Here is a 10,080-nt window from a genome sequence, read left to right as displayed (position 1 = left end):
CGAACGATACAGATTTTATGGCTTGGTGTTAAATATTTAACGCAACCATCTCCGAACTCGTGTAAGAAGTTTCACTTCAAAAATATAAGAGAAACCTCTGCGTCCGAGTAGGAGTCGAACCCGGATCTCTCGAGCGGCAGTCTGATGCATTAACCACTCGGCCATTGCCACTCTTGGAGTGGTGCGGGCAAAAGGCATACATAAATGCTATCAGTTGTTTTTGTTTTCACCACACATTTTTGGTAAACCTTTTGTGATTCTCTTCTACTGAATACCCAAATTATCTCAAGTTACAAAAATAGTCACTAATTGCTAGTCTCAAATTTAATGACTTGAGATGAGACTGAATTACTGAATACCAGGGTTAGTTTAACGACTACAATTCTTCTGGTTATCCTCAACCTCGACACTTGCGCCGGCGTTCGTTCACTCTAGTCAACGTGAGAACTTTTGTGCGAGATGAGGATTACCGTCTTGGTTCACGGAAGAAAGATGAGTTATTCGGCTTGGGGGTCAAAACTGTCTGTTCACTAGTAGGTGCAGCTCCAAGTGGTGTTAGGAATGGGCGCCGTTTCCAAAAATCGGTCTTTTGATTAATCACGGTTTTTTATTCATGTTTTAAACCGTCTAAAAAACTGTTTTAAATACCTGATCTTTTCGGTTTACCGAAAGAACGAATTAAAAAAAACCTGCAAAAAAAGAAATAAAAAAATAGATATCAAATTAAATTAAATTTTCACGTACACTTATTACTTACTGCTGTGCAACGCAGATTAATTAAAACCATAATTTTTCTTAATTTTATATAACAACTTTATGTCCAAATATACTAAATATATTGGATACATTTATGCAAAAGCAAACTTCATTTCACAAAAAAAAAACTTTTTTAATTTATAAATAAGTAATAATAATAAGCAGTTTAGGAATAAGATTTATGTAGATTAACCCTGGGATTCAGTAATTCAGTCTCATCTCAAGTCACTGAATTTGAGACTAGCAATTAGTGACTATTTTTGTGACTTGAGACGATTTGGGTATTCAGAAGGGGAGAGTCACAAAAAGTTCACCAAAAATGTGTGGTGAAAGCAAACACAGACAGTCAACGGCCTTTTGCCCGCGCCGCTCAAAGAGTCGCAATGGCTGAGTGGTCAAAGCATTAGGCTGGCAGCCGAGAAGGTCCGGGTTCAAGTCCTCCTCGGCCGTAGAGGATTTTTTTATTTTTATTTTATTTTTTTGTTAGTTTTATTTTTTTAACAATCTTTAGATTTAAATGTTTTAAAAACAAAAAAATAAAATTTTTTTCAATACATTTGTATGATATTAAAGCATTTTGGTTTATTTCCTAATGAAATTGTTGTTGAACAAATTTCCTCGCTTCATTTTCGTGTTTTTTTTTTTTAATAAAATGGAAAGAAATAAGCTTTTCCTCCATGCTTCTATTTTTGTGACCGGCTCTTAGCCAGCTGACAAATTAGTGACTTACTTTTGAGACTAGAGACGTGAGACAGCGTACTGAATACCAAATAGTCTCAAAATCCAAGTTCACCACCAAAAGTCACTATTAGTGACTAGAGACCGCTTACTGAATGCCAGGGTTAGATTCATGTACGGACGAATGAAAAGTTGAGTATGTAGAAGAAGGAAGGGATAAAGACAAAAATTAATATAAAAGTAAAGAACGCTAAAGATAAAAACACAGAAAAAGGTACATTTAAATACTGAATATATAAATTATATATATATATATATATATATATATGTATATATAAATAAAAGGGAGATCGAAATTTCATATTAGCATTTTGAAGTTATGTCTGACGGAGTTCGAATATGGGACCACCTACAGAAGAACATGGAAACAAATGTGAAATGTAATAAAATAAATAAAGTATATAAAATAAAAAATAAAAAAAATATTTTGTTTTCCTATTGATGTTTTATGTCCAAAAGTAGTTAGTTACAAATTAGTTGCATCAAATGCAGAGGTAACCACCCTTGACTACATCTAATACAGATGTAAACCACCCTTGACTATTTCGCGGTCATTGCCATAGAAATATAGTTAGTTTTCGTCAAAGAAAATATACAGACAATAAGTGACTTTTAGCTCCTTCCTAATCAACATAAAGTTAGCTTATAGTTAGACACATTTCCTGCAGGGTAATGACAAAGGTGTGGGAGAATATGTCTATAGATGAAAAAAAGAATGAAGATGAAGATCAGGATAAACGAAGAATAAAGATGAAGATAAAGCAGTAAATGAGCGATACGTATATAATTACATATGTATATATGTATGTATATGGTAATATATTACTAACTTCAAAATTGAGTGTACAGTGATTATTTTTTTTTTTTGTGGGAGTCAGGGATACCAGCTCACCTGGGGCTAATTCCCCGAAATTTCTGAAAAAGTTCGCTATTCTCAATGAAATTTCCCCAAAATTAATTTTGCTACATATTTAAGGCACTTCAGGCTCATTTTATTTATTAAAAAAAAAAAAAAAATACCATTAATTGTGATATATGTAAGTATGTATGTAATAAGGACATTCCTTTTAACAGTTCATGTTTATAATATAAAAAGCTACTACGATGACTTGGTGGCCAAAAAGAAACGAGAAAAGTGAGTGTCAAACGAAAACGTGGAAAAAGTGAAAAATTTCGGTATGCTTAGTTGCAATTTTTTTAAGAGAGATTGTTATCACAATTTGTAATTTATAAATGCAATGTTATCCTCAATAGGAATGTTCTAATCAAAATCGTTTCCACAAAATTTAAATCCATTCCCCAAGTCCCATCAGAAATTAAAATTCTACCAAAATCGGGGAATTTTCCTCCTATTGGCATCACTAGTGTCAGTCGTGGTTGGGCTGAGACTTTGATACCTAATCTCGCTTAGAGAATAATTGGCCAAAACCCCTATCAAAGCTAAATGACGAACGCTGAGATAAAATAGCAATTCTATGAACTCCCTGTGGTTGTATATGAGCACTGCCACCGCTGTCATTGGCGACTTTAATGCCATAGTGGATAGAGGAGGCTGATCCAACAGTCGGAAAATTCGATATTCTCGACAGAGGCTCATCGACTTTGTTGCGGCAGGAACACGGTAGTTAGTAGTGCCAAACACCTGCGTCGCAGCATCAATAAACCCATTTGGGTATACTATGATCGAAGAATGAAAATCAAAATACATAAAACACGTTGTGATAGACGGAAGATATGCTTCGAGAATACTTTTCTCACGTTTCATTCGAAGTGCCAACATCGGCTTGGACAAATACCTTGTTGCAGCCTAGACGGCTATATGCCTTGCTGATCCACAAATTTTACCAGAAAGTAAGGCCGAAATCGGATGGTTTAAAAACCGAGGATGGTTCCTGCACAAATAAGGGACATCTAGAAACTGACGTGCAGAGGACACTTGAGAAAAGCTTTTCAGTGGCGCACAAGTGATACCCTGAATCCGACGGCGTTCTACCTGAATGGTTAAAGCCTAAGGTTAGTCAAGTCCTTCAATAGACGCTCTAGTTTTCAGTACTTTTGAAATTTAGTGCCATATTCTTTAACCCACTACTTTGTTCCGAATATACATATGTTAGTGTTGTCGTTGAGACGGAACCTATGACAAACTATTTGGGTTTCTCAAGCATGAACTGGTGACATCGCTAGTTGGTAATGTAAGAGATTTTGCCTAAGTAAAATCTCTAATATTTAAGTATGTATGCTTGTTCACAATCGTGTAAATCGATTTCGTCTTGGTTCATCTGTTAATGTACTTGCTACTTTTGGGAGCTACCGATACATCTTGCCATTAAGTGGATGAGTTCTCTATGAAGACATTAAACGGGCTGCAAATAGATCGTGACCAACTTGCTTTTTGTCTTCGTTGAACAGTGTTCTAAAAGTCCTGTATGGCTGCGATCTGCAAGCAGGGTAAGCATTTCTTCACAGCCATTTGCAAGGGAGCCATTACTTCATTAGGTTAGGTTATGGGGCAGTTCCAGTTTTCAGGGACTCACTTGGACAAATAGGATATTATCTTCTTCATCGATGTAACGCCTAGAGCCGATTATGTAATTGAGAATTCGGCTTAGTCTCGCAAACGGTGCACAGTGTTGAGCTGATACCACCTCGCTATATTCCAGGCAAATTGCGACATGCGGTATCAGGTATATTGTTCAGCCTTCCTGCATGAATACCGATTGGACATTGACCCGTTAAAACCCCCAACGCGCCCCGTTCACCTCCAGCCAGAAGGACCTTGCAATCGCGATGCCCTAGTTTTGGTCCTGCGCTCGCTGAGCCGACCTGAGGCCCATCTATTCAAGAGTGTACCACATGTTATGAATGGCACCCCCAGCATCTTTTTATCCAGCGATAACGTTTCAGGGGTACCTTTCCTAGCCAATTCTTCAGAAACATAGTTTACCGCAATGTCGCTGTGACCTGGAGCCCGAATGAGCCTAATATACAAACGTTTTCTGGCGCCACTGAGCGAGAGAGAGCAGACATTCCTCAACCAAATTAGAGCGCACCTCCAACGCACTTAAGGCCCTGATATCCGTTTTTATTGGTAAGCGTCTTTGACAGGATTCTGTGGCTTTTGGCACTGATCACATTCTCCATGTAGAAATCTAGTTAAACATTTCAGCATGGAGGGCAAGACCTTTTGCCTAATGCTACAGTTAGGTTGAACTCCGCAATTTTGCGGTTGACATATACAAGTATATGAATTCGTGACGGATTCCGGGTTCGAGCTGGAGTATGCTCAACGGCTACTGGGTTCTCCACACAAAGAAAAGATTTCGTTTTATGTGCACTACACTGGTCTGTGTAGGTCAAATTCCTACTAAATGAGAGATTGTGTTCTGAAATCAAACAGTAGAGACTCCAATTCTTAGCAAATTTTATTAACTAGGTATTAAAACTCCAAGCGATTTCTTAACCACTTAAAACTTGACCTTTTTATACTAAAATTGAATTGCCCTCGATGTACTCCTCACCTGCGCGCTGCCTGTACTCTAAAATGCTATCTAAATATTTCGCGTCGGGCGTATATATTCCTTGTCGAACTCGTCGTCGCTTGATTGCACTTTCTAACGCCCCTTCGCTTCAATGCGCAGGTTACCACGGACATAAGTACGATAATGGTAGCCATGGCTACTAGACCGGTAAATTGACACTAGTCGCCATGCATGGCACACCGTCGTCAGAAGAGACACGTTCGTCAGAAAATGCGAAAAACTATTTCTAATTTTTAGCATGCCATATTTTAATGATCTGTTCAAAAACCCAAGTGCTAAAAGGTTGGCATAGTGTATTGTTACAAAAATATGTGCATACATTTAATTTTTACGAGCGATAGGTTGGTTATAATTTCTTTTGAACTTTTTATTTAAACTACATAGGATTTATAACTATAATTTTAAAAGTTATGAAAAGTTACGCCCAGAACTATGTTTGTGTTTTATCACGGTTTAAAAATAGTCGAAAATATATAAATGCATTTTTAACGTTTAGTTTTCACAGCCTTTTTTAAACAGACTCCAACAATACCGCTATACCTTGACCACCACCAATGCAGGCGGAACCGATTGTGTACTTCAAGTTCTTGCGTCTATAAAAAATGAAGTTGCATACAATAAATATACGAATCTACTTTTGCATCCCTTCAATATACTCACTGCATTTCGTGCGCCAAATGACCTGTAATTCTTGCACCACTCGCGCCCAAAGGATGACCCATGGCAATAGCGCCCCCATTAACATTCAACTTTGAAACATCTAATTTTAGCGCATCAGCACATGCCAGAGTTTGTGCGGCAAAAGCTTCGTTGATCTGCAAAAAAGGAGCTTAAGTTAATACTGAGACAAAAGATAATATTACTCCCCAATATTAGATATGTATGTACGTATGTATGTACCTCAATCAAGTCGATGTCCTCCAATTTTTTACCGCTAACTTTCAGCACATTTTGTATGGCCGGCACAGGACCGAAACCCATAATTTCGGGTTTCACACCAACGAATGAGTAGGCGGCCAAACGTGCTAGTGGTTTAAGATTATACTCCTTGACGGCTTCTTCAGAAGCAATTACAACAGCAGCGGCACCATCACTAATACCCTGTAAGAGTATGTATTTAGCTTTGTCATAAAACACCCATTAATATAATTTATTTATGTAAATATTCTCGCTTATTACCGAAGCTGTGCCAGCAGTAACGACGCCATTTTTCTTGAACAACGACGGCAGCTTAGCCAATCCCTCAATTGTTGTTTGTGGTCTGGGATGTTCATCGATAACAAAATCCACCTCCTTTCCCTTCACCTTCAACTTAATTGGCGCAATTTCCGCACTAAAGGCGCCTTCCTTCTGTGCCTTTGCCCAATTTTGCTGAGAACGCAATGAGAATTCATCGACGCGTTCCTTTGTGATTTTGAATTGCTCCGCCAAATTTTCGGCAGTTAAAGCCATGGGCAATTTGCAGTATGTATCAGTGAGACCTGCCCATAAAGCATCTTCCAAATTGTAGTTGCCACCTAATGTGACGCCGAAACGGATATTGCGCGCAATCATTGGCGCCAGTGACATACTTTCCACACCACCGGCGAGTGCAACTTTCGCGCTGCCGAGAAGAATATCCTGCGCGCCATTCACAATCGACTGGAAACCGGAGCCGCAGAGGCGGTTTACGCCAAGTGCAGGCGTTTCAATGGGTATGCCACAATGAAGACCGACATGGCGGGGTAGATATGCGCCATCGGTGGAGGAACTCTGTGGAAAACACAAAAAAAAAATATTGTTTGTTATTGCTTTTAATTTAAAGAACTTAATTAAAATTTATTATTTAATATTGGCTAAAAAAGAATGTAATGTCGGTCGGTTGTGGTTTAGTTATAACCTATCAGTACCGCTCTGACTGCGAGTATTCCGCTATCATCTTGAAAATTTCTGACTGAAGAATAACTACATGGATGGTCAACAGAGATGACGGGTAGGATAATACCACAGTATACAGTAAACCAGCCTTTGATAATATGCTTATTTGAAAATTAATACATGAAATATTGTGCATGTATAGCATTTTTTTGTCATTAACCCATAGGCACCGACTGGTGCAAAAGTACCCACAAATACTTGTTGATATATTTGAAATGTAAATTTGAACAGCGAAATTCGTAAAAAAATAATAATAAAACAAAAATATTGTTAATTATTACATGGGAGGTGGGCGTGGTGTTTGACAGATTTCCTCAAAATGTAATAATAATAATAGACTGAGGCTTACACAAATGTTAGTATTTGGCAGAGCTTCTCCTCCGATTTGTGGTGTGCGCCTTGATGTTGCCACACAAAGGGGAGGGATCTACAATTTTACACCGATTTCGAACGCCGATTGTATTTTTATGAGAAGCTGTTTTTCATGGCAGAGATACACGCGGAGGTTTGCCATTGCCTACCGAGCGGCGACCGCTGTTAAGAAAAAACTTTTTTTTCTAAATTTTTTTACAATATTGCTTTGACCAGGGCTTGAACCCAGGCCCTGCCGAGTGGAAGCGCGCAGTGCTTACCACTACACCACAGCGGCCGCCACCATAATTTAATACTAAACTAAATTATACCAAAGGAAACTTCGCAACAGACTTTCGTTAAAATATCTAAATTTGGTTCGAGTTAGCGTGTTTACAAACAGATACGGCTGAAGCAATTCATCTCGTCATTCTGAATATTTTTATAAATATGTATGTAAGCATATGTGTATATATATTTTATACGTTTTACAAACGGGCTCGCTTATCTGCATAAACCGTTTTTATTTGCTTTAACTCATGCATTATCCTCATTCAAATGAGAATAAGCGGCTGAACAAATACATACAAATTCCGTGCATTTGTTCGAGTGTCGAAATATAACTTTGTGTACATATTTCATAAATGCTATGGAGGTCTCCACTATAAGAGTGGTATATTTGAAAATAAGAGAGTTCCACCTTTAAGCCAAGTAATACTTGTTTTACCCCCAACCGATGGGACCATTTTCCAAAGTCAGCCCACCATTATTAACTCAAAGTTGTATTCGGAACTCGGTATGACTTATGCAAGAACTGCATCCGATCTTAATCGCCTACGCTTCACGCCTGATTTGCTTGGAATTTTGTTTTTCTCGTTATTTTATTTTTTTTGTGACTTCAAAATATTTTTCACTATAAGAAAATATTGAAATTGGATTTCATATGGGTTAAAGAAAACGACAAAGGTGAAAAAATATCAGCCAATACATTCAAATAAATTGTCAAACCCAGCAAACATTTGGAGTCATAATCCCGCAAACATATTCTAAGCGTTCAGAATATATGTATGAGTCCGAAAGGAGTCCCAGGTAGGTAAGAAATATGAGTTTCAAAATCAAAAAATTGTTTACTCTTGTATGAATCTTTTAGGATTCATATATGATCCAAGTTAAGAGCCAGCACCGAATAAGTTCTTAAAGTAGCCGTCGGATACCACCTAAGGCTTAAAACCCGTGAAACTAATATCAATCTCCATTTGCATCGCTTAGAAGACTTGGACTGTCGACTATACAGATCTTCATCACGAAGGGAACTATGAAGACATTGTGAACTACACTTCATTGAACTAAGTTATGCCCTGATATCCTTTTCCCAAATTTAGACTTATGATGCAGGTTACTTGTTGGAAGCCTATTTCGTGGCCTTGAAGCAGAGTTAACATCGGCTTAAGTCAAAAGATTGATTCAATGTAAGCACAATAAGTACGATTACCTCAGCAACCACTAAACTCTAGGTTGGGACAGGGCGACTTCCTTTCATATGATTTCCTTCATCTGATGTTGGAGAAGATATTAAGAACTACAGAACTTACCCCTCAGAAACAATTTACTACAAGAGCGTTCAATTGTTGGCGTATGCCAATGACATCGACATCATCGGTAAAACCGCGAAGTCTATTCTGCCTTTTCCAATTTTCATACGATAACGAGGACAAGACGAAATATCTCCTCACTGTTGACAGTTATAATTTCGGGAAAATCGCGAATTTCGTTTTCTTCAGAAGTAAATTCCTCTCTCGATATACGAAAGCAACATCCGATGAGGCTGATCTTTGAAGTATTCGAGAGAATGATTTTGCGCAAGATTTACGGCCCTTTACGCGTTGGCGACGGCGAGTACCGCAGACGATGGAGCAATCAGCTGTATGAGCTTTAAAACGACATGGATATAGTGCAGCGAATTAAAATACAGCGGCTCCCATGGCTTGACCATGTCGTTCGAATGGACAGAAACGCTCCTGCTCTGAAATTATTCAACGCGGGCCGCGATGCTGGTAACAGAGGAAGAGGAAGGCCTCCTCTGCGTTAGAACGACCAGGTGAAGAAGAACTTGGCATCACTTGGCATTTCCAATTGGCGTCAGTTGGCACAGAAGAGAAAATACCGGCTTTGTTAACTCGGCCAAAATCGCATGGGCGGTTACAGCGTCAAATAAGAAGAAAAGTTAGTTGCATTAGTTCAATCACGATATCACTGTCCAGCCTAAGAATGTATCTATTTGGTCTGCTGTTCCAGCCGATCCTAAGTTCAGCCAGGAAAGACCTTAGGTCTCATTTATGATTTTAGCTCTAGCTTAAGAATTTGTACTGAAAATCGAGTCACGTTTTATGCATGAGGCCACTTGTTTCTCCCGAAGTGATCTGTTTCATATATATTCTCATTTCGATATGTGGAGGGCGTCCTCCAAGGACAATATTTTCGGTGCGCCCGTTGATGACGACGATTGTGATGACAGCATTGGGGGTAAGTGATTGATGCCCCCCTTGCTGGTGCGGCTTTGTCCATTAAGTTGTATTCGGGGTGATACGTTGTGCTCCTTCACGGAGAGCTGACGTATTTTGAGACACCGGGTAAGGTTACGAGGACGGTGGTTTGGCAAGTCTGGAAGTTCTTCCAACGCTCGTCGATGGTGCCAACGGATCAAACTGAGGCGACGTAATTCATAACAGACGGGTCCCTGGCTTTCTATGTGGCAAGCGCAGAAAGGTCGCTTCTGCGA

The 10,080-nt window shown here is 38.8% G+C and overlaps 1 protein-coding gene across 1 annotated transcript in view; it reads right to left on the bottom strand.

Moving 5' to 3' along the window:
• Positions 1-5,309: 5,309 nt before the first annotated feature.
• Positions 5,310-10,080, bottom strand: part of LOC118735464 (3-ketoacyl-CoA thiolase, mitochondrial-like) — a gene marked incomplete at its 5' end in the record, with an annotated part of 7,354 nt that continues 2,583 nt past the window's right edge. Inside the window, 4 exon segments of the mRNA XM_036465226.1 lie at positions 5,310-5,626; positions 5,694-5,848; positions 5,934-6,134; positions 6,213-6,785. Of these exon segments, the coding sequence (XP_036321119.1) occupies positions 5,545-5,626; positions 5,694-5,848; positions 5,934-6,134; positions 6,213-6,785 (1,011 nt within the window).

This window comes from Rhagoletis pomonella, unplaced genomic scaffold, assembly GCF_013731165.1.
Source record: "Rhagoletis pomonella isolate Grant_MI unplaced genomic scaffold, Rhpom_1.0 Rhpom_scaffold_00003, whole genome shotgun sequence".
In the NCBI taxonomy this organism is placed as follows: Eukaryota; Metazoa; Arthropoda; class Insecta; order Diptera; family Tephritidae; genus Rhagoletis; species Rhagoletis pomonella.
Note: the sequence above shows the minus strand (reverse complement) of the source record. Positions and strands in the feature narration are given on the sequence as shown.